At 46.2% G+C, this 24,020-nt stretch overlaps 1 protein-coding gene across 1 annotated transcript in view; it reads left to right on the top strand.

The window, feature by feature from the left end:
• Nucleotides 1–23,211, top strand: part of LOC306752774 (rho GTPase-activating protein 6-like) — a gene marked incomplete at both ends in the record, with an annotated part of 50,736 nt that extends 27,525 nt beyond the window's left edge. The window contains 13 exons of the mRNA XM_079236579.1: nt 11,861–12,020; nt 15,046–15,117; nt 17,373–17,521; nt 17,649–17,777; nt 17,875–18,070; nt 18,167–18,222; nt 19,075–19,225; nt 19,339–19,487; nt 20,472–20,651; nt 21,515–21,606; nt 21,690–21,940; nt 22,042–22,125; nt 22,637–23,211. Of these exons, the coding sequence (XP_079092705.1) occupies nt 11,861–12,020; nt 15,046–15,117; nt 17,373–17,521; nt 17,649–17,777; nt 17,875–18,070; nt 18,167–18,222; nt 19,075–19,225; nt 19,339–19,487; nt 20,472–20,651; nt 21,515–21,606; nt 21,690–21,940; nt 22,042–22,125; nt 22,637–23,211 (2,244 nt within the window). The remainder of the gene's footprint in view (nt 1–11,860; nt 12,021–15,045; nt 15,118–17,372; nt 17,522–17,648; nt 17,778–17,874; nt 18,071–18,166; nt 18,223–19,074; nt 19,226–19,338; nt 19,488–20,471; nt 20,652–21,514; nt 21,607–21,689; nt 21,941–22,041; nt 22,126–22,636) is intronic.
• Between the last annotated feature and the right edge of the window lie 809 nt (nt 23,212–24,020).

The following is a 24,020-nucleotide window of genomic DNA, read 5'->3' as shown; positions in this document are numbered from 1 at the left end:
ATCTATGGGAAATCCACAAGGATTGCTATTGCCATGAGGGAAGTGAAAGCGATGAAAGACAGGCAGCCGTCTTGTGTTCCTCCCGTCTCTCCCTGAAGGGGGGTATGGTGGTATTTGGACGGATTAAGTTGTGAAGGTCAACGTTGGAGCATATGTTCCGAGTACCAGCATGTCTTTTTTATTTTTTTGTTTTAATTTCAGTTTGAAAAAATGTGTTCCTGGTTTTCATCTAAGTGGCTGCAGCGATCACGAGGCAGTATTTGTTTATTCCTGAGAACAGGTGGAAAACAGCGGGAACGTTTCAACAGAACCATCTGTGTCCTTTGCAAATAGCTCACTGTGTGGACTGAAACTTGGCATCTATAAGTGGAATTGTCTCAAAGTGGGACTTTTTTTAGTTTTACTAATGGATTTATATTTTTCGAAAAATATTTTCACAAGCCCCGCTATATCTGATGGATTAGGGTTTATTTTCATAACTAGTCCACCGCTTAAGAAAACAGTGAAAAGCAGTTCCTGAAAAGTACCGAGATGTTTTGTGTAAATTGACTTTCTTGCAGTGCCTAAACCGCTACGGACGCTCTCTCCTTTGAGGGATGGTTCCACTCGTCAAAGTGTCAGCGAAGAACCGTGGAGCAAAAATTGTGACTGATTCTGCTGTCATCGCGTTTCAGTGCTGGACCTTATTAGATCCTTGTGGATCGAGTTTCCCCAACGCTCCCAACTAATCAGGCCTACACTGAACAGGACCCGGTGAGAAAAACGGACTCTGTTTGACTTTTGATTGCTCTCGTGGAGCAGTGCCAGTGGGAAGGCGATAAGTAGTTTGCCATGTTAATCAGCCGGTGTTTAAAGTGCTCTCCACCTCGTCGTTGCTGTATTGTTAACACTTTATTATAGTGTTCTTTACTGGCGTGCATTCACACACAAACACACACGTTTCGATCGCTTGTGTTCGGCAGGTCGGCGGCACTAGAGCGCTGCGTTCGTTCTCTTTCTGCCAGGAAATCAATAATAGACCAGCTGACCCGACTATGACCCGTGATGCACACACGCATACGCACGGACACACACACACACACACATGCAGTGTCACATCCACCGTCCTGGAGAGGACAAAGCATTGTGGGGCGGTGACGGGTGTGGCGCGGGTCTCCAGGAAGTCACACTTGGCTAAAACTTCCTGGCCTGAAACGAGGCTGATGGCTTTGTGCGTCCGGCTGGAACGGAGGGTTTTCTCTCGTTAGCTGCGTTTCGGCATTTGTGAATGGTTTACACGTGGTTTACGGAGAACTGTCAGGTTTATGGAAAGATTCAGATGTTTTTTTTAAAGCTATTTCCGAAAGAAAAATCCAAGAATTTCTCTTTTACGTCCCAGTGCACCAAAACACACCAAATCGCAAGAAGCTACGAAGCTATGAAGCTACGAAGCTACGAAGCTAGGAAGCTCCAAAGCTAGGAAGCTACGAAGCTAGGAAGCTGGGAAGCTCTGAAGCTATGAAGCTACGAAGCTACGAAGCTACGAAGCTACGAAGCTGGGAAGCTATGAAGCTACGAAGCTGGGAAGCTACGAAGCTGGGAAGCTACGAAGCTACGAAGCTACAAAGCTATGAATCTACGAAGCTATGAAGCTACGAAGCTATTCAATCTCCACAAACATGAAGAAACAGATGTGCATATAGATGTGATACATGTGACAAAAGCTTTTGGCCACAGGTGCCAAGTAGCAAGCATGAACAACAGACCCAGTGTGGTGTTCACGGTCGATCTCGTCGTGCGCACATGTGCGTCTGCGAGGCGCAAAGGCAACATCGCATTGTAAACGCTGCCATGTGCCTCACGAAGCGACCACGGCTCTGCCTCGACTCTGTCATCTTCATCGTCAACATCATGCGGATTCTGAGGAGCGGACCAGCAGGTTCTAATCCCCGCTCTTTAACTACCGCACAGGATTAACTCGGGAGGGGGGGAGGTTGTCTTGCACCCATGTGGAAAATAAAGAGTCTTATGGAGACTTTGCTCTGATCCCGCTGTGTTAAATGGATACGGTGGAAGAAGCTCACACAGAGAGAGAGACCAAGGGAATGTGCTGTACTTGTGTCGGCTCATGTTCTTGCCACTGGGGTGAAAAATAAACTTACTATTCCCTAATAGGATCAACGTCTTATCTTGCACACGCTTACGTTCATGAAAAAATGTGTTAAATCAACGCACTCCCACTTCTGATCTGTTGTAAAAGGTGTTGATGACAATCGGCTAATGAGGAACAGTTAAACTCCTTTACTGTGGGGTTTGGTAATTAATCTAACCTACATGTATTCGGACTGCGACTCGAATTCTAGAATGCTTCTGAAATGGCTCAGTGACGGCTCTTTTCGGGAGATGGCGAAAGAAAAGAAGAAGAAAAGAGCAACTCATCCGACATGCAGAGTTTATTTGCACGGACGTTTTCAGTGAGGAAATCTTATTAGGCGAGGAGGAGGAGGAGGAGGAGGAGGAAAAGGAGGAGGAGGAGGCACCCTCTGTGGTTGCGAAACTGCCCTGAATCGTCTACAGCCACAATATGTGAAATAATGAGACAAATCAGAGACAAATTTCAAGCTCTACCAAGAGAAAACTTTTTTTTTCAGCTGTTTCAGAAATGACAGATGAGTGACACAAGTTGCTTGGAATTGGAAATTATTATTTTTTGCTTTGGGACATCTTTGAAGACATTTGGAAACATTCTGTGGTTGTTAGGTTGCGTTGAACTCACACTTAATTAAAAAAAACATAGAAACAACAACCTCCCCCTCTTCCAGCGTCGTAGTGGTCATGTGTGCGTCTGGACTGCAGGAAGTAGCGGCACAAAGTCGTCTCGGTCTCTCGCATGCTTGTTGTGTTAAATGAGTGTCTTCGTACGTGGCCCTGTGTGTGTGGGGGGGAACCTGGGGGGCCGTGACGGCAAATGTTTTTTATATTTTGCTCTTCACGGTTGAGGGGAACAAGAGAAGCCGAGTCGCATCATAAGTCGCGTTCTCGCTTTACATCGGAGGCCCGCTGCGTTACGGCCTTTTGTTCTGATCTCACAATCTCTTCAACATTCCAGGATCTATGGAGTGGCACAATATTTCTCTGGGAGTGTTTTTTTCTGCAGCCTGTGCATGTGCATCTGTGTGGTGCGTGTCTGTGTGTGTCTGTGTGTGTGTGTGTCCGTTTTCTCACGGTGCTGACTTAGTAGAGCGCTCAGACTGCAAAAAGGTTTGATGGGAAAGTAATGCTCATGGGGCTACTCACGCAGACATTTGGACTGATTGACAGATAAAGTGCTCACACACAAACACACTGCATTTGTAATGACTGTCAGTCTGTGTTAATGGAGGGACACTGAATTCAACCAATCTATAACAACTGTATCCATATATATATATTTAGCTTTATGATGAAAATAATCTTCTGTGTGTCAACCAGTGGTCATGATTGTGTTAACATTTACAGTAATTAGACACATGCATGAGTGGATGTAGACGGGGTTGAAGGCTGGGGTAGCATGAATCTTTCCAAGGTGTTATTCCCCGATTGGCCGGAGCTGATTACTATCACAGATCACCACTTTTCAGGCCAAACAAGTCTGCAATTCCTCCAGCTGAAATCAGTATTGATGAAGAGATGAATAAACCCACCTATAGCCATCTTGCCACTTGTTTTTTCCTTCCTCCATTTCCCCAGCTGTAAGTGTCTGATGTCTAAAATCACGCTCACCTCTGAGGGCTGAAAGCCGGCATTTGTCATCCGCTGCGTTCTGTTTGGCAGTGGTTAGGCTACCGCTGAGTTGTGACCTTCATTCGAGTTTCAAATCACTCCAGAGCACAGATGGGAGGCCTGGAGGAACTCACATAAACACACACACACACACACATGCATGCAGGTCGCGGCGCTGAGCTCTGATTGCTCAGACCGTCTCCACGGCTGCCATCAGGCCACAATCAGTTTGGTCTCGGTTCAAGTGGACCAGGCCACGCATTTTTTTCCCACTTATTTATGCTGAAAGCGCACATGATCCCCACACTAACCCCCTGATCGGCGCACACACATGCAGCAATCACCCAAAGTGCCCTTACTCTCCATACAGGATTAGCGATGATTAACCAGCTTCATTAGCTCAGATGGCTATAGTCTGTAGACGAGGACTTATAGAGTTGTATACAGTTGAATAAGCCTTGATTTGTGTGTGGCCAACGAAATGCTGGAGGACATATCAGCCCAGGGGTAAGAACAATAGGGTTACTTTATTTCTATGACGTTTATTACGCTAACACAGAGCACATTGTGATGGAATTAGGTCTTGTGGTTTTCTTAGAGGAGCATTATAAATGATAATATGAATTGCTAATTCATTCAACCCAAACCCAGCGATAAAGCAGTATATAGACAGGACTTAGCCATTGAGTTGTGGTCCATCACAAGCAAAGTGAAGGTTTCCCAACATGCCATGTAAGCAAATTAATGGTTTGCAATGCAAAGTAGGGCTGAGCACCAATTACTAGCATGTTAAACACAGCTGTGCTCTCCTCTCCCTCACCCTGGGTTTCCTCGATGAACAAGTTGACCTCATTGTGACCAGAAGAATCAGCGCTATAGCGTTATGGCACATCACTATGGGAGATATGTCACAGGTCTACATGATGCAAAGTGCTGTTCAAGACGTCCTCCACGGAGAAACGTCTTGTTCTTGCGAAGCAGGCGCTGGATTGTTTCAGGGGGAACATAAGTGTGATGTTTCACTTCCCACAATTCACACGGATGCAGAAGAAACCGCGGAGCAACGCAACGTAGAAAGGAGAGTTTGCAACACAGAGACAAACAGCATGACAAATAGGTCATGAAGGGTCATGACAACTATCTGCCAGACAGAAATAGCACTTGCAATTTGGGCCAGAATTGGGGGGAAAAGTTTGCACACACACACACGAATACACACAGACACACACAGTCCTCTCACTTGAGGTTTGTATGAATAAAGTATGCAAACAGGAGTATTATGTCTCTGACAATAACAGTTGGCTGATTTTTAAATGTAATCTGTGGTCAGCCCGTCATCTACACATTGCTTTGAAACAATACCAACCACACACACACACACATTACCTCAACTTCTACTATCAACTGTGGTGTTGACACAATACCTGATTTCCTTCGCCGTTGCAGCTTACGTAACCATTACGCGAGCTCCCAAGTCGTCAAGGTCGGCTTCATTACCGCTGCAGGCCCTTCATATTAATCTGTCTTTAAAATGTTTGAAGTTGGCCCGATGCTTTTGATGTGCCTGCCAATGATTAGGGGGTGGGGGGATATTTGGAGCACACACTCCAAGTTGCTCATTATTGTGCCCGAGCCAGGAAGCCCTCATTAAATGCACAGGCAGACGAAGAAAACAATGTGCAGTGAAAGACGATCCCGACATATTTTGTATTTCCTCACTAATGCGTGGTGGCGCCCGACAGCTAGAAACATTTTAATGTTCATACGTTTACTGCGAATCAAAATAACAAAACCCAAAGTCAACAAATGTAATGCGATTGTTCAAATGGAAGTTCTCGTGAATTTTAACTCAATCAAGCTGCCCATTGTTGGAATAACTTGTATAATATAGCGTGTAACATAGTGTGGAAGTCAACATAAAAGCATAGCTTTGGCTAAACAAGATAACTTGACACCACGATGCGCTGAATCATATAATCACTACTTTTGTTTGTCAGGTGGTAACACTGGACAGACAGGCCCCTGCTGCATGCTGGGAAGGACACAACTGACTGAAAGTGCAATTCTTCCTGTTCTGATTTCATGCGTTTTATTGTATTTCTTGGCCAGACCAAATGCAATTCATGTGACCATAATGTGAATACTTGCTTTAAATCCTTTACAGTGTGTACCATACATCAGTATAGCCATCCAAAATACTAAAAACCCTAATATTTCAAATTTACAATGATATAAGACACAAAACAAAGACAAATATTCAAATTTTAGAAGCTGGAAACACATTTGCCATTTTACTTTACAAATGACTTAATCTAGTTAATATACTACCACAGATATTGATGTGTTTTACTGCACATGTTAATCATTTCAGCACTAGCCGACACATTGTTTGTGTTATAGCTGCATATAGACACAGCCAGTCTGAATCAGCCCTTTCTTTGCATTGGAATGGATGGTATGATAATTGCATTTACAACCACAGCATCTTATTTTCCTCACATACGACTCCATCGGCATGCGCTCCCAATACCGGAGGCTGATAGCCTCACATTTTACAACCAATGATGAGCGTGATATCGCTGAATTGTGTTCGCATCAGGTAATGTTACCTGCGCGTGGAAAACAGGGATCCATAAAATTCGTGGGTTATTATTTCCCCCTCAGGCGGTGTCAGGGAAAAGCCAAAACAGGTGGGGGAGACTATTAATCGTTGCTGTGTGGCAGATACAGATACACAGATGTACAAACACACACACACACACACACACACACAGGCAAGTGAGGATGGTCACTAATTACAAGCAGGTGTGAACCTTCAGGAGGTTCCAGGTCAGCGAAAGCAATCTATTACATGCATGCATGAAGCCAACCTGTAAAACAAAAAAAAAAAAAAAGAAGAGAAAAGTGTTAAAAAATACAAGTGCATTCCTCTGGATCAGTGTTGTGGGACAGCAACTCTGCTCAAGGGCCATTTAAAGCCAGCTGCAACGCAAAAGGGAAAGAAAGCAAACCCCAAAAAATGGGATGTGAAGAATTTGGGAAAGTTTCTTTAGTGTCTGCGTTCAGCAAAAGGGACCTCTTCCTGGGCCTCTGCTACCTTTCCTCGAATATCACTACACACGTCACGTAGTTTACACAAAGCCGGCCAGCCGGCATGATTTAACTATGTGTTCTCTTCGACCATACACACACACACACACACACACACACACACACACACACACACATCTGTAAATCAAGAGACGCTGTCGTGTCCGTCCTGTGTTTTCCTCCCACTGGCAGATTTGTTTCGCGAATGTCTGACTTTGTCCGATTGGCGGCGCGAAATGAAAAGTCAAGGGGGATCGCCAAAGTAATGTTTGTGCAAAATTCCGCGGCAATCCATATGGAAGCCGTTGAGGTATTTCGATTTGTAAAAGCGGTGAACTGATATCCGCAGCACTGGAAGAGAGAAAGTCAGATTGATGGGTCTCTCACTTTGGGTCCTCCAGCAATGGAGAGTATAACATAAAAATAAATCAAAAACTCATGGCTTACCATGGAACACATTGAAAAGCTTGAGTGTTGGTGTTTGTCATACGTGCTTTCTTTAGGGGTCAAGACTCATATGAGTAGTGCACGATTCACCCTGCACTGCTCAAGCCAGTGGATTAAAGGCTTTAATAGCAGATTCTTCTTTATTTAAAGAGGATTTGCTACATTGTTTCTACGTGGCTGTAGTGGATATTTCTAACAGCACTTGAAGGCAGCGTGTGTGTGTGTACATATATTAATTTGAGGCTTGCTTTCTCTTGCTTTCCAACCCATCACACACAGTTGTAAAGTCAGGAATCATCAAATGGGGGACAAACACAGTTTTGTCAATGCCACGACCAATAATGGCCATACGTATGTCTGTATGGAATATTGAGCGGGCTTTATGATCGGTGACATCATCACGTGGCGCTGTCAATAAGTCACCAAGGACTCTGGGGATCCAGAGAGGTCAATCACGTGAAAACACGTTCCCAAATCAGCACGGCGAGAAAAAACCTAGAAGAGGCTTTTCACATTAAATTGAGATTGATTCACGCTGCTTGTGTGTGTGTGTGTGTGTGTGTGTCCCAGGTGCGTTACCATAGTAATATTTCTCTCACTTCCCGGCCCTTTTGATACTGCTGTGTACGCGTTGCCTCGGAAACTGACTCACTTTTGCCCGTGGCTTTTTGCGCCATTGTCCCTTTTGTCTGAAATAGAACAGAAACCACATGCTGCAGTGCCCTGTATGGACATTAGTCATCTAACTGCAGCAGCCCAGTCAGCAAAGACGTGCATCTTTGCACTTTTACATCCGTCAGAAGCAGAAGCAGCGACGACAACACAACGCGTTGAATCCCATAATAGAAGCCTCACATGCCGTGTCACGCGCACAACATGCACGGGTAATATTAACGGTTATTTAAACATTTAATAGCACCCTCATGCACTCTCACCGAGCTGTTTGGCTGTGATGAACTCCACGCTTAAATCACTTTTTGCATACTTTCCTGCGAAGCATATTCATGATTTATTGGAGGTTTATTTCTGCTCGCGCTAAAATTGCATTAAGTGAAGCAAACTGGCCGAAAATACCATTTGTTAAAGTTGGGATTATCTGATTAGATCTGCTCAGCCAGGCCAGCAAACAACATCTGTGGGGGGTTCGACAGTTCTAATAAATACAGCGGCAAACAAATGATGGCAGTTATGTAAAGGCATAGCAACTGACTATATTTTGGAGACAAACAGGAGTTAAAGGATTGTGACAGTCGCTGCATGGCAGATCTGTCTCTATAGAGGCTATTCAAACAGTGCTACGTCTCGCTAAACGTCCGCGTCACACTGAGGTCCCAGATAATGGATGCTTCGGTTGTATGTTCCACAGGCGGTAACATGTGATCTCGTTAACCTCGGTGGGTTTGAGAATAATATTAGGAGATTGGTCACGACACGCTATCGCTCATTAACTCCGCTGCTGGAGCTTTTTTTTTATGGTATATAATAGTAGCCGACTATCATTATCCCCAGAGTGAGATAATGACCTCCTGATTAGATGACTGTTATTGGATGTGAGCCGTTTTCTTACAATTAATCTTTTTTTTTTGTAATTTAATCGTGAACTCACGATGACTTTTCACCAGGGCAATCAGCTGCTGTGTTTGTGTCTGCTGCTGTCGAGGCTTCGGATGTCTGACGAGGTGAAAACTTGGCCGTCGGCTCGAAAAGCTTGAAGGCCAAAGCAAATCCCAAATCTCCGATTTTTTGGAGTGATAATGTGGAAAAAGGGGTTTATTTAAATCTGAAATCAAGTAACTTTCCAAGCACTCTACATCATGTTTAAATCTAAAACAGTTTATGTCTCTCCCTTTTGACAGGGGGCTTATTCTTTTGTTTATATGTTCAAATACACTCTAATAGTTAAGTCATTTTTTATGGGGACACGGGGGTTATGGCAACCTGTGCGAAAGTTATATTCATTCTACTAATGTTTTTAGACAGCATATTAAGACTCAAGATTTGTCTATTTTGAAGCCAAAAAAAGTCAGCATTTCAAGTGTGGAGTAAGCTGTAAGTAAAACATTTAAATAATGAATCATTTATTATAATATATAAATGGACAGTTTAACACAAAAAAAAAAGCTTTTTGGAAAAATCCAAATAATTTAAGAAATATATTTCTGGGGGCGATTTGGGGATCTCAGGATTACGGCTCTGATCTTTGCAGATGATGTGTGTCTGTTGGCGCCATCAGACCGGGACCTTTGTTGTGTATGAGAATCAGTACCTCCAAGTCTGAGGCCTTGGTTCTCCGGATTGTGCCCTCTGGGTTGGGAGTGGGTCACTGCCCTGAGCGAGGAAGTTCAAGTACCTTGGGTCTTGTTCATGAGTGAGGGGAAAAACAGAGCGGGAGAGTTGTACCTGACCCTCAAAGACAAAGCTCTTGACTTACCGGTCCGTCCCTCGCCTATGGTCATGAACTGAGAATGAGATCGTGGATACAAGCAGCTGAAATGAGCTTCTTATGTAGGCCGGCTGGGCTCAGTCTTAGAGATAGGATGAGGAGCTCAGACATCCGTAGAGACAGAGTAGAGACTCTGCTTCTTTGCATCGAAAGGGTCCAGCTGAGGTGGTTCAAGATCCTTTAGAGGTTTTCCGGGCACGTACAACCGGTAAGAGACACCGGATTAGAGCCAGAACACGCAGGGGGGATTATATATCTCGTCCAGGCCGGAAATGCTTTAGGGTTTGGAATACCCTGCCTAAGCCTGCTGCCCCTGCGACCCCGCTCTGTGTAAGCTGAAGAAGCTCATAGATGTGGATTTCAATGGGTGAAACGACACAATTGACATGCGCGACAGCTGTAGTTTGAACACATAGGATCTGCATTGTTAGCCAATGAGAACGCAAGCCAATAACCAGAGGAACGAGACAGAATTGTGGTGCATAAAGACAACACTGTGTTGGTTTTTTGGAACGTCTCGCTCTGTACATTTGAATGGACGTCCCTGCAGGTCACGCGGGCTTTGGGCCAGAATCCAGCAGTGGCACCAGGATTTAGTCCGGCCCCTTTCGCTCGGCTGTCAGCGTTCCACAGGGGGTTCCATCGGTTTGACACTCAAGAACTGAAGCTCATCCATCCCCTTCAGAAGGCCTGCTGGGCAGAACCAGCCCGACCGCGGATGGGCCTCTTATTTAACTTTTCCAACTGTTTGTCTTTGCTTTTGCGGCGTGTGTGAGTGCAGGCATGTGTGTGTGCCCCCTCAAGCTGTGTGTGAGGTCAAGCGGCAGGGGAAAGGGTTTCCTCGGCCAGCGATAAGGCATTGCAAACACACACACACACACAAACAGCTGTGCTGGATGAAATGCTCTGTGTAAAATAAAGAGGGTGGGGGCAATACGCTACTTGCTTTTTGCTGGACTAGTGACACACTCAGGTGGCTCTCCAGGTTGCCTCTGTCCACATTTAGTTTTTCTTCCCACGGCTGAATGACGGCTCTGTTGCTTCGCTGCACTGAGTGGGGTCAAATAACAAGAGGGTCGACAGCGGGAGAAATGACTTCAAGAAAACATTGTTGATGGAGGCCAAATCAGGAAAGGATAAGTGACTTCAGTGTGTCTCAGAGAAGTCCACCGGATTAAATTTTTTTCAAAAGATATAAACTAATGTAAAATGGTTTATCTCCTGCTTGCAGCAGAGGAGAATAAAGACATATATAAACACAGACACATTAGAGTGCACTTGTAAGCCCTCTGTCTGGATAAGGCATTAGATGAACTGCAGCAGTCTGTCCCCCTCTTTCTTAACCTCTCCCTCATCCTGACCTCTCAGTAGACACAGAGGAATGCATGACCAGAGATTCAGATGACTCAAATGTTCATCAAAGCCAAAGCGCTCTCTGGGTCTGCAGCAATTCATTACAATTCACTTCGATTCAATTCCACCTTGATCACGGATTAGAGCCAAAAGCTGCCGCGTAAACCTGTCTGAGGATGAAAAAGGAGCGCGGTGACTCAGGCTGCCTTCTGCTCCTCCACATATGCATTCTCAACGCCGTTTACGTGTGGAAAGCATATTGCAAATCCATCAGTGCGAGGCCACTTCATGTCCTCACTTGCTCCTTTTTTCTTCTTCTCTCTCTCTCCCCATCTACGTCTGTGTACTTTATACGTCCAGTTCTTCTCATGTTGTAAAAGGACCGTGCTGCAGCTGCACACACGTGGTATTTTCACGTAGGCTCTGTATCTTTTTGGACTGCAAGTGTTGGTTTGTACTCCATGATATCTAATATAATCTACTCTCATCATCTATGAGAATCATATAAAAATCTGTGTTTTTTCTTTTCTTTTTCTAATCCTTTTTTTATTACTCAAAGAATGCAGAGGGCAAAGGTTTACTCAGTTTCACATGCATCAAGTCCATGGAACCTTAATGTGCGACTGAAGATTCATAAAAAAACTAAAAAAGGACATTTTTCAAGATGAAAAGCAGTAAGAGAAAGAGAGGGTCATCACGTGACATTAAAGCACACCATCAATTATATTCATACGTTTTATGTTCTGATAGGCTAACCTTTCTGTTCACGTTTGTCCCTCTCCTCAGGGTGATTACACCTGGAGCAGCTTGTCGGGGCGGAGCGTGCGTCTGGCGCCCGTTGCCATCCAAAGCCTGTCGGAGCTGGAGAGGGCCAGGCTGCAGGAAGTAGCCTACACCCGATTACACCAGGACTATGACCTGGGGTGTCAGATCACCATGCCAAAAGGTGGGAGAACGCGTGGGTTCCTTGTTTAAAGCAGTAACACAATTTGCAATGGGCGGGGTTCGGCATTCTTCAGATAGCATCGGCTTTTCAAGCGTGACTCATCTGTGACCGTCTCTGGAGCTGTCCTGTGGAGAAGACGTTCCACATTTGAAATCCTAAACTCGAGTTTTGCTGTGCAAACTTACTTCCAAGTGGCCCATAAAGTAAAGTCAAAGCTCCAGCCTCTGACCACATCCTCTTGTCGTCCGTCAAGTGTATTTAAGGGAAGTCATGTGTGGTCTATGTTTGGGGAAGTAGTGGCAGCACATTTTAGATGTAAACCATACTTCACGTTGGGATCGTGTGCTTCCTGTTACCCTCACTCCCGACACGCGACTCCCTTTCCGCTGCAGCCGAGGCCGAGTGCTGTCACCCCACTTGTAACCATGTACGCTCCATCATCTCACATCTAAACGCCTCTGTTTTGGTCTCGTAAAGCAAACCATTAAGTGAATACGGGTCCGGAAAATTACAAAATTAGACATATTAGCAGGGCATGGGTGGTTTCTTTCCCACCGGGCACGCCCATGCTAAAAATGTCAATTGGATGAGTAGCATTGGAATCAGCAGAGACTCATATATTCCAACGTCTACTCCCTAATACGCCCCAAATGCTATGGATCCTCTTTTTCCCCAAAATGCAACTCGATAGCATCTATTGTTAGGTTTCCCTTTCCTGGTAAATGCCCATATCTCTGCTCCCAGTTTTGTAACAGGCTTGCTTTAAAAAAAAAAGAAAAAAGAAAAGAGGTCTGAAACCAAAACTGAGATGACCTCATCGGCCTTATTTTCTCAGACTTTAGAGAGCTCCCACCAGAGACACAGAAAACATGATTTGACTGTTTTCACAGGTTGAGGAGTTAAGTAAACTCAACTTCATGTTAAATGATGAAACTCTTAGGTTAGCCAGACTCGTTTGGATGAGGAAACCTGCTGTGCACACATTACTTCCTGTGCAAAAAAAAAATTCTCTGCACACTTGTGGTTTTAGCTCCAATACAAAGTATTTGTTTCAGTGGTTCCCAACCTTTTTGGCCTTGTATCTCGAAAAGTATTTTTTATTTATATATATTTGTTTTTTGTTAAGGCGGAGGAGGTACAGTTGTCCAATTAGTCAGATTAGTCGCTGAAAGTCAAGAAATAAACATCCTGTACATTCCTGTCCATCTCATGACCCTCCAGGTCTCTCTCCGACCCCTTGGGGGGTCCTGACCCTCAGGTTTGGATCCAATAATTTTGAAAACCAAAGACTTTTACAACCAACACTTGTTTCTTCCCCCACGATACTTTATTATAGTCATTCATCTGTGTTTTACAGACCTCTGGGTTCAAAGCAATGTTCTCATAAATCGACAGAAAAGAGACCCAAAGTTGTAATAAACCAGAACTCAAGAGTCCGTGCACGCGGATGCACATTGTGCACGTGTGCAGCATTATTCCCCCCGCACTGTATATGAGCGGAGTGGCCGCCGCAGCAGCAGTACAGTGGATTAACCAGGGCCTTGCATTCCTGCTGAAGGTTAAACTTCTCCCTACCATGATTTAATGCGTACTTGTCTGCGTTGCTTATGAATTCCAGAGACCCTAACAGCCCCCATGTGCGAGCTCGGGAAATATTTCAACTCGTGTGTAAGAGTTTCTTGTGCGTGTGCTACTTCAGCGCCGCTAATGTGGGCTTTTTTCTTTTCTTCGGCCCTGCTGTTTCTCATATTCATCCCAGTGCCAGGGGGTCATGTTTCTAGTGTTTCTTCGAGAAGGAGAAGCAGATTGATAGAACCACCCCCCCCCCCCAAAAAAAAGAGAGACAAAGACGGATGGGAGGACGGGCTCACCGGTCACGGCAAAGAAGCAGATCAGTCCGGTTGCACAACCGGTATGGGAGTTAGACTGGGAAGGTTTGGAGGTTCGGGGGATTTCCGTACGGCTTTGGGAGCCATCTGTCAAAAATCCAAACCATTTCCTATCTCTGCTTCTCCCGTCTCTCTCGCGCTGCCTTCACTCTCCATCACAACATCTGCTTTCTTTCTCCCCCCCCCCCCCCCCCCCCCCCCTTTCCTCACCGTTTCCCACCCAGTTCTCCTTCAAACACCCTACGATTTCTCCCCGTGTGCCTCTGACTCCGGGCTGAGAGTCTTAAAACTGCACGAACGTTTCTCGTACATCACCGTGGTGGCAATACATTGACTATCAAAGATCGGCCTTGTTGAACTTGTTCAGATTGGGTGGGACACACGGGGAAACCGAAGCTGCTCCCTGACGTAACGAAACGGAGAGCTGCCACCGCGCGTGCTGTTGGGGTCGGATGAAATTTCCTGGACGCCGCAAGTGACTCATTCGATACAGCTGAAAGGAACATCTGGGGGTTCAAACCGAGGTTGCTAAACCGGGAGACCAAAGCGAAGGCTCTCCCCACGGGTTCACGATGCTCTGATGTGTAAAAGAGTTGGTTTGAGACCCAACAACAAGGACGGCATTAGAAGCTGACATCCTGCACTCGGAGACTTTAAAGTTGCATGTGCCACGGTTTCCAGACTTTCCCTGGTCATCAATCAGCGAGTTCAGGAGCCATTCATCATGCCGACGGCTGACAAGCGGCTTCCCTCCTTTCAGAGCACGGATGTGAAGCATTCACGCTCACACACACACACACACACACACACACACACACACACACACACATTTAAACATGTGTATGGCATCGCGGTGAATTATTTTGTCAAGGAGGAAAGTCCTCACACGTATTAGCCGGCGTAGATAAACAATATGAGTGATTTAATAGATTTTTCCTGCTGCTAATAGCGCGCCTGAACCTGTCTGCCATTTCAGTTCAATGGATTCCAGTTCATAGACAGCCCCCCCACCGTGGCTAATTTATGTCTGCATTCCCGGCATAAGCTTATTAGATATAATAAGCGTGATAAGATGCAGCAGATATGGAAGCCATTTGTTTCAGATGATTTACTTTCTTGTTTTTTTTCCGGCACAGATGGACAGAAGAGGAAAAAGTCGCTGAGGAGGAAGTTGGACTCGCTGGCGAAAGAGAAGAGTAAAGACAAAGGTACGCCAAGTTCTTTTAACGCTTTGCCGGTTCACAGGGTTTTTCCCTCTCTCCATCAGACGGCGGTGGGCTCCGCCCCCTCGGGCAGGTGAACAGCGAGGTTATAAAAACACGCTTTCTGTTTACTGGGCTTTGACAGTTTATATTTAGCCTAAGTGGAGGGACTCCTTGTAAGGGGACTGGCTCTGAGGAGCAGCCACTCTGCTGCACTAAGCAAAGCATATTTGGCAGCAAGAGAATCTCAGTCAAAGAGGAGCGGGAGGCAAAATGAATTGCTGCTGATCCCAGCAACAAATGCATGTGGAAACGTCAGCGCGTTATTACAATTGGATGCTTTTTTTCACGGTCAACTTTGGACACTATGTACTTCTCCAATAAGTATACGAGAAAACAGCTGTCTGTGTTTATATTGGGAAAGATGCCGAGGCTGCTGCTGCAGGACGTCACAGCTGTGTTGTCTGTACATGCATTGGCCAATCGGAGCCATTGCATTGTATTGTACACGGCAACTGAAGCCGAAACTGTGATTATATTTCTCCAGTTTGCGATAATGCCGAAAGGCAAACTTATTACTTATTCCCAGGCCCACATTTCTGTCGGGTGGGGAGATCTCTGAGTCCGGGTGTCGGTGACTCTACCCCTCCGGAGCAGATGGCTCGGATGTAGACGTGGTCTAACCTGCACGAAAAAAAAAAATGGATTCTAAGTTTAAAATTCTCTCATGGTCTCTGAATACAAAGCCCTGCATTTCACTTTGAAGCAGGCTATAAGCCTTTCCTCTGCAAGAGGCACACAGAGAGAGAAGCATGCTGGCTCCTTTGATGCAGCCTCAGTAATATAAGCTGTTGTGACCAGACCTCACTCAAACTGTATTTGCAAATAAGATTTAATATATAATCAGCTTTTGGGGACTTTCTTTTATTCCTCTATCAATTGTCAGTCAACGTTAAGATTTACACGCTGCTCTCTAAAATACTTCTTGGCACTTCTTGGATTGCCCTGTGTGGTAAACTAACGTCAAGTTATTTATACTTTCCTGACTTTCTGCATGGTTTTACAACACATCCAAACCCACTGTGTGGACATGAATAAGAACGACTTCTTAAAATAAAAAATAAAAAAAGAGTACAAACCAACACTGCCGCTGTAGGCCTGGACATTGTAGATTTATGAAAATCTGACATGTGGTCTGGCAGTGGATGCACCGTGAAGAGCTCTGCATTACGCTGGAAAAGTACTGTACGTTATGGGATCCAGATTGTGTATGTGTGTGTGTGTGTGTGTGTGTGTGTGTGTGTGTGTGTGTGGGGGTTACATAAGCCCTGTTAACGCTTTGAGGCTGCAGAGCAAATTCGTTGTGTCACAGCGTTAGTGGTCATGTTGTTCATGAACACAGCCCTCCACTTGTGGTTGTGGAATGCATCTCGCTTTCTTTCCCTGTGTTTTCCTCCAAACACACACACACACACGTATGCACACACATGCGGGCACACATCTACTGAACAGCTGGACTGTTTTTTCTCAGCTCCCGGGAGTCTGTATAATCGAATATATGTGGCCGGCGATGGCCCAGCAGGACACCGTTCTTCTCCGAAAGCATATCTTCGAAACGCTAGCGTCCCTCAGAAGAACAAAACACATTTACACCCAGTCCCAAGTTAATTACAATGGCTTTGCTTCACCATATGTTTGTTTAAACTCAATTGAGAACACGTCTGTTGCAAACTCCGTGCCAAAACAAACGTCATTCTGCCTCTCGTCATGCAAAAAAAAAAAGGAGAGGAAATGGACCAAAGGAATATGATTTGCATACGTGTGCTTCTAAAAACGGAGCGCATTGGCGTTGCTGCTTGTGGGAGCGAGTGATCGGGGTTGTGTTATTTTGGTTAAAGGCACTAGAATTAGTGGTCTGTCATGGTCACGCTTTCCAACTTTCCCTCTGTGATGTCTTATTTTGGAAAACAGATGTGCTGTAGTAGTGCTCTACAGGTTTTAACTGACATGGTGAACTTGTGTTGTGATGCTTTTATCGCATGTAAAAGTCGAGCTCCGACAGAAGTAATGTGTTTAGTTGGATGTGTGTTTGATGTCCATGTTGCTAAGTTCTAAGAGCTATTTTTGGACGTTTCTAATAGAGCTTTATTTTTTCCTTCTGCTCGCAGCGAACTAATGCAGTTTAATTTCTTCTCTTTTTTCCTCATCCCCTTTTCTTTCCTGCCTTTATTTTCTTCTTCTTCTTCTTTTTCTTTTCCCAGAATGCATACCCCAAGCCTTCAGTATAGTGCTCTCCCAGGTCATCGCTAACGACAGAACACACAGGCAGCGTCAGGACAGCTATCGTCAGGACCCTCCGCAGCGCGAGGAGCACAAGGACTCCTCCGACCTCGTCTCGTCCATTTTACAGGTCCATCAGTTCATCTTCCTCTCCCTGGGTTCCATATTCACGTTTGTTTCATGAATATTTAAGGACAAATATCTTAAACTATATAGAATAAGACACAAATCTAACTCTTGGATCATCTGTCTTGCAGTTTGCCACCAAGCGGCCATCCAATAAGGAGTTATCCAGCAGTAACTCCTCTTTGAGTTCCACATCGGAGACGGCCAATGAGTCAACGTCGCCCAACACGCCCGAGGCGGCACCCCGAGCACGCAGGAGGGTGAGAATAACACACAACATAGTCAACCCCAGTGTGAGCCACATGCCTGAGGGTTTTCTCTCCGTCGAACCCGTCTGAATGAACGATTGACTTCCAGGGAGCCATGTCTGTGGACTCCATCACGGACCTGGACGACAACCAGTCCCGCCTGCTGGAGGCCCTGCAGCTCTCTCTGCCGGCCGAAACGCCAAATAAAAAGGAGAAGCACCGGGACAAAAGGCTGAGCCTCAACCCCATCTACCGTCAGGTGCCCCGGGTGGTCGACAGCTGCTGTCAGCACATCGAGAAATACGGTGAGCGCCTACTTCTTCCTGCGGACGCCAACATATATCATCTTCCGTTACGACTACGGCAGGTTTTGAGGTTGTTGTCCCCCTTTTTCCACTCAGGTTTGCAGACTGTGGGGATCTTTAGAGTGGGAAGCTCCAAGAAGAGAGTCCGACAGGTGAGGTCATTCAGTGTTTTGGTGATGGAGAGGGACGATATACCCGCTTCATGTGCATATGTTTGCATTAAGTTCTGGACCTTTCTCTATCTCTCACCCTCGAATCCCTTGAGTGAACGTAAACCAGGGTGAAGCCCAACGGGTCAATCGGTGTGGGCAGCATCGTTGGTACACACTTTTTCATTCATTAAAAAAGTACACGTCTTTAACCTTCAGATGTGTCACTTGATTCATTAGATCGTAATTTAATTATTTAGAAATAGATTGTGCCTACTGACATTTTCAAATGCAGTTTTGTGGCCAGACATTTCAAAGAGGACACAAAGATAGAAGATAATTAAGCAGATCAAATGACCTTTGACATCTTTTCTTTTTTGAACGGTAAACATTTACAGTCGGAATAGACTCCAATAAATATAGTGATACAAATATGTTAATTATGGTTAGATGGACCACTACACACCGGTTTATATTCATCTGTACATTACTTGTCTGTAACAAGTCTCTACCGTCTGTGTTGATACAATCAAAATGTCAACACGTATGCGTTAGCCGCCAGCCTCAGCATATTGTGAAAGCAGCTATAAAAGTGCTGAGCAGACGATCCTTATATATCCATCATCATGGCCGCCACGAATTCCCTGGAAGTCATCCAAAAGTCAGATCTAAGATTACAATGCATGCTGGTTCAACTAGTTTGAGTCTACCAGGTCACTTGGAGGACCAACAGGAAGTTGGTGCGTGTGTGTGTGTGTGTGTGTGCGCTACCCAGAATACAATGCGCATTGTTGTGTTTGGAGGATTGTTTCTGAATCTCCTTCTTCCTCTCTTTTCTTTATTACCCGGCTGCAGCTGCGCGAGGAGTTCGACCGCGGCATCGACGTCCAGCTGGACGAGGAGTACAGCGTTCACGACGTGGCCGCTCTGCTGAAGGAGTTCCTCAGGGACATGCCGGACCCGCTGCTCACCAAGGAGCTCTACACGGCCTTCATCAACACCACATGTGAGCGTCATCCTCCCTTTTTTCATTTTGTATTCCCCCTCTTCTCCTTTTGTTTTCTTCCTCCCTTCCGTTCCTCTGTTCTCACTATTTTTTGTCCGAATATGCGTCTGCAGTGTTGGATCCAGATGAGCAGCAGAATGTCACTCAGCTACTCGTCTACCTGCTCCCAGCATGCAACAGCGATACTCTCCACCGCCTCCTGGAGTTTCTGTCCACCGTTACTGACCACGCCCACGACCGGCAGGATAAACACAGACAGGAGGTGAGCGCCAGGGTATTTATTTTTTTAGCAAGAGTGAATATGCAAACGGCTTACGGACAGCTTACTGGGGCTTTGCTCGCCTTCTGTCTCAACCTCATTGAGCGTAAATTACCAAAGAAGTGATAGGAATCAGTTCCAGTCAGCGTCGGATGATGGCTGGAGTCAGAAATTAAATATGTTGGTTTTGAACCTGTGATAGTAGACACACGGAGGACAGGACACAGGAAGTGACATCATGGCATGTGACTCCCACACTTTATTCGTCGTTAATTCCCCCACCATGTGTGTGTCAATCTTACCACTTTGTGTGTGTGTTGTTCAAGTGTGAGGGAGAAGTGTGTTTGTGCACAGTTGGTAGTGTGTCTTTTGGGGGGGTTTGCAACTCTGTGTGTATGAGAACGGACTCAAACATCGATGTGTGTGTGTGTGTGTGTGTGTGTGTGTTTATTCCCCTTCACGACTCCATGACTCCTCTGTATCTGAGATCGTGACAGGAAGTCGGAGCGTACTTTTGGCCCCTTGTGGCTCCCGTCTCTCCCCTCGGGGCTGGGAGTAAAAAAAAAAAAAGTTGTTTCAAGCTTTGAAGGGCTTGTAACTTTCGGTGCCAATTGCGTCACAGGATGTACACCATCACCCAACCCTGGTACAATCAGACTCAGCTGTCATACGCTCCATCACTTGTAGTGTTACCAAACCCCAATGTGCCACTCTGTATCCATCTTCTGCTCAAAGTGACAAAGAAAAAAAGAGAGAGATGGGAGGGATGTGCCAAGAGAGACAGAATGTTGGAGGGCGAGGTGAGGGAATGAACATGAACGGATGGATGGAGGCTGGAGGAGGAAAGGGAGAGAAGAAGAGTCAGGAGGGAGGAAAGGGAACGTCTCAGAGGGCGGTGTGATGTCATTTCATTTCTGTATTGCCATTTGCAGAAAGCACCTGATCTAGCATCACGGACTGTTTGTTTCTTTGTCCGTCCGACGGCAGATCACAGGGAACAAGATGACCTCTCTGAACCTGGCCACCATCTTCGGCCCCAACCTGCTCCACAAGCAGAAGAGCTCGGACAAGGAGTTCAGCGTCCAGAGCTCGGCCAGAGCCGAGGAGAGCACGGCCGTCATCGCCGTGCTGCAGAGGATGATCGCCAGCTTCCAGACCCTCTTCATGGTCAGTCTCTGGGCATTCTTACGCACATACACACACACACACACACACACACACACACACGGAACCCTTAGCAACAACGCTTGTGTCTTAGGTAATGAAAACAGTTTAGCGGACAGAAAGAAGGCACAGCAACGGAGTCAATAAAGGAAGTGAGAAAATACTAAATAGAGTGCAAGATGACAGCTGTATGAGGTGGGTTTTTGGTCCAAAGACGTACCTGAATTCTTGCGAGTGAATGTCAGATGAAAGTAAGCCACCGCCAGTTCGCCGGCAATAAAATCAAGAACTTTCCGTTACGATGCGGGATTCTTTCAGGCTCGAAGAGGTACCAGTTTTCTCGTTTCCAGATCTGAAACCGTGATGTTTTGCAGTCTGACGCTGCCGTTCAACCGAGGCTCACATTCCTGCAGTAAGCCCAATGGAGAGCTATTAATCGCTTATAGTGAATTGGAACCGACTTGCTCGGTCTTGGTGAGTAAAAACAGATTTGTAGGCAGCTCGGGTTCTGTGAATGGCATCTGAAAGTTGTTTCGTAACTTCTTTTCACAGCATTTGACAGTGCGTGCTTGGGGCCGTGGTCCTCATCATAATCCACGTGTTTAACAAGCAGAAAATGATGGTTATTACCTGGGGATCGGATTAAGACGTGCCCTGGCAAAAGAGATTTGTTTTTCGATGAGGTTGGATTTGCATATTAGTTCGTGGAACAGGTGGCGTTTTATTTACTCGAAATCAAGTACAGGCTGATGCAATTTATGAAAAAAAAACACTGTGTGGTAATTGTTAAGTTGTCTTAAGCAGCTTAACCGTGTAGGTATGATCTAAAACAGGCGTTGTTTTGCTAATAGTTCACGTCTTTTTAGGTGCCTCCTGACCTTCAGAACGAGGTTTTGATGAATCTGTTGGAGACGGATCCAGATGTGGTCGACTACCTTCTGAGAAGAAAAGCCTCACAGTGAGTTCCACACACACATTGAACACATGAGCCATCCGTTCGCATTGCCGCTTGCCTCTCACGCTTTCCGTAATCGACCGCAGGAGTCCCGACCTGTTGCAGTCGGAGGAGTCTTTCTCCCTGAGCGAGCGCCGTTCCTCCAGCGACTCCAACAAGGTGTCCAGCGGCGAGGTGTCCCCTTACGACAACAACTCCCCGATCATGAGTGAGCGGAGAGGGGAGCCGGGGAGCCCCGGCAGCGAGCCGCTGTTCTGCGTCCCGGAACAGTACACTCTGGTGGGGCAGGTGGCCGGCTGGGGCGGGGAACCCGGGGGCGACACCTGGGGCAGCAAAGGTGAAGGGTCGGATTCTTCATATCTGATCTTGCATTTTTTTCTGCTTACCGTGCCAGGAGGAATTTGACCTCTCTTTTCTTTTTTTTTTTTCTTCCGTCAGATGCTATATCAGAGGAGCACGCCAACATTTGGGGGACGTGGCACACCACGCTGAAACCAACCCTCAAGGACCACGCACACACAGGTAAACCGACTTTTATCGCGGTTGAAGAGCCACAGCAGCGAGTGCCCGACACCCGCTGCGCTGGTTATTTAACTTCCGTTTCACTGGGACTTTGAGCTTCGTTTAGCTTCTGAACCGCGACGTATTCCCCAGTGACGGGGGAATGTTTTGGAATAAAAATGGACTTTTTCCATTTTGTCTCGACTAAACTATTTTTATGGCATCTGATTCCACACTGTCTGAATAAAGACCTGACAGTGTTGAAATGATATGAAAAATCTTGCAGGAGATGTATTCTATTCAGCCCAAATCATTCCAAAGAGTTTCTAGTTAAATTAAACTTGCAGTGCATCCTCTCTCTATCTCTATCTCTACATTGAGGACACAGTAAAGACGCCGAAAGGTTCGTCAATCAGAGCATTTCTTTGTACTTATTTTTTTTATGTCAAGCACAAACTAGTGACGCGTGTATCCCTTGTTATTCAACAAACTATAATTAAATCCGCTGATGTAGTTGATGCTCCGTTTCCAGGTTCCCATGGCAACATGTCAGAGGGAAGCTCCCGCAGCTCACAGGAAGGTCTCGACGGACTCCATGGCGACGGCAGGCATCAAGCGATGCTGAAACGGCCTCAGACGGCGCCTGGCACCGGCGAGTGCAGGCCCCACCCGCCGGTCACCAGGGTGTGCGGCGGCCCCCACGTGGAGCCGCCGCCGCCGCCGTTGCCGCGCCTGCAGCTCAACGCCAACCCCGCGGCGACGCCGCACCTCAACAGCACGCGGGGGCTCCATCGAGCGAGCGGACACGCACTGAACCCGACCTCCAGACCTCAAGGCGGGCTGAGCGGCGGCGACGGCGGCGGCGGCCCGCCCCCTTACGCCGCCCACCACCGGCTGGCCAGTTCGCACAGTTCACCTCAGCTCGCGGCGACGCCCCCGCCGCAGCACGGGAGGCTGAGCGCGGCGCAGAGTAACTCGGCCTCGACGGTAGAGAGCCAAATGGTGCCGCAGAGCCCGGAGTGGCAGGACTGGCAGAGGGACCGGTGGCAGATCTGGCAGCTGCTGTCCTCGGACAGCTCTGACACACTGCCTGAGACGCTGGTGTGATCTCAGAGACTCTGATGGCATGATGGCATGATCAAACACCCTCCAACGACCATCAGCCCTCACCTCCCCCCGGCCTTCATTTCATGTTTCCTCTCAGCCCGCCTTTCATCCATCCACGGATTTCATCCTTTCCATGAACCCTCCGTGCTTCTCCTGCATCCCAGCGCCGCGGCGTTGTTGTTTACGTGTGCAGCTGCTGCCTTGTACAGACTTCTACATCCAAGAGCCACTAGTATTTCTTGTTTAAAATGGATGTTGCTTCTGTATTTCTTTTTGCCCATTATGTTTTTGATTTGATGCCCACCAGAAATACCTCAAAAAACTAGCCTCTCCCAACTCCTCAGTGTTGCCACGCCCCTTATTTTATATTTACAGTGACTTCAGTCTTCATATCTCAATGGAGAACAATTTTTTTTGGAGAACATTTGTTTCTTTCGTTTGTTATACTTTCATAACTTCCACACTAACATGAACCCATTAGTAATTGCTGCTAAGTGTAGAGTTTCTGTGTTCATACCTGTATTGCAGTTCAGCCACTCCTGTCTAAAAAGATCAAATGTTGGAGTACTTTACCGTCAGATTGCATTTTTTATGTATATATACAAACATACTATGATATATATGTAAATTGACATGTACAAATATATAAATTGCCAATCTGCTAAAAGTAAGTCAGCCCTTTAACTGCCAGTCAAAATGTTGGTGTTTATCAGACTGCTGAATTGTCTTTAATATTTCACGTATGGCAAAAAATGCTTAGACCGAATTATAAAGCACTTGGCTGTAAGTTTGCTAAATATGTGCTCTTG

The sequence above is a fragment of the Taurulus bubalis genome (genome assembly GCF_910589615.1).
Source record: "Taurulus bubalis genome assembly, chromosome: 21".
Lineage (NCBI taxonomy): Eukaryota > Metazoa > Chordata > Actinopteri > Perciformes > Cottidae > Taurulus > Taurulus bubalis.
Note: the sequence above shows the minus strand (reverse complement) of the source record. Positions and strands in the feature narration are given on the sequence as shown.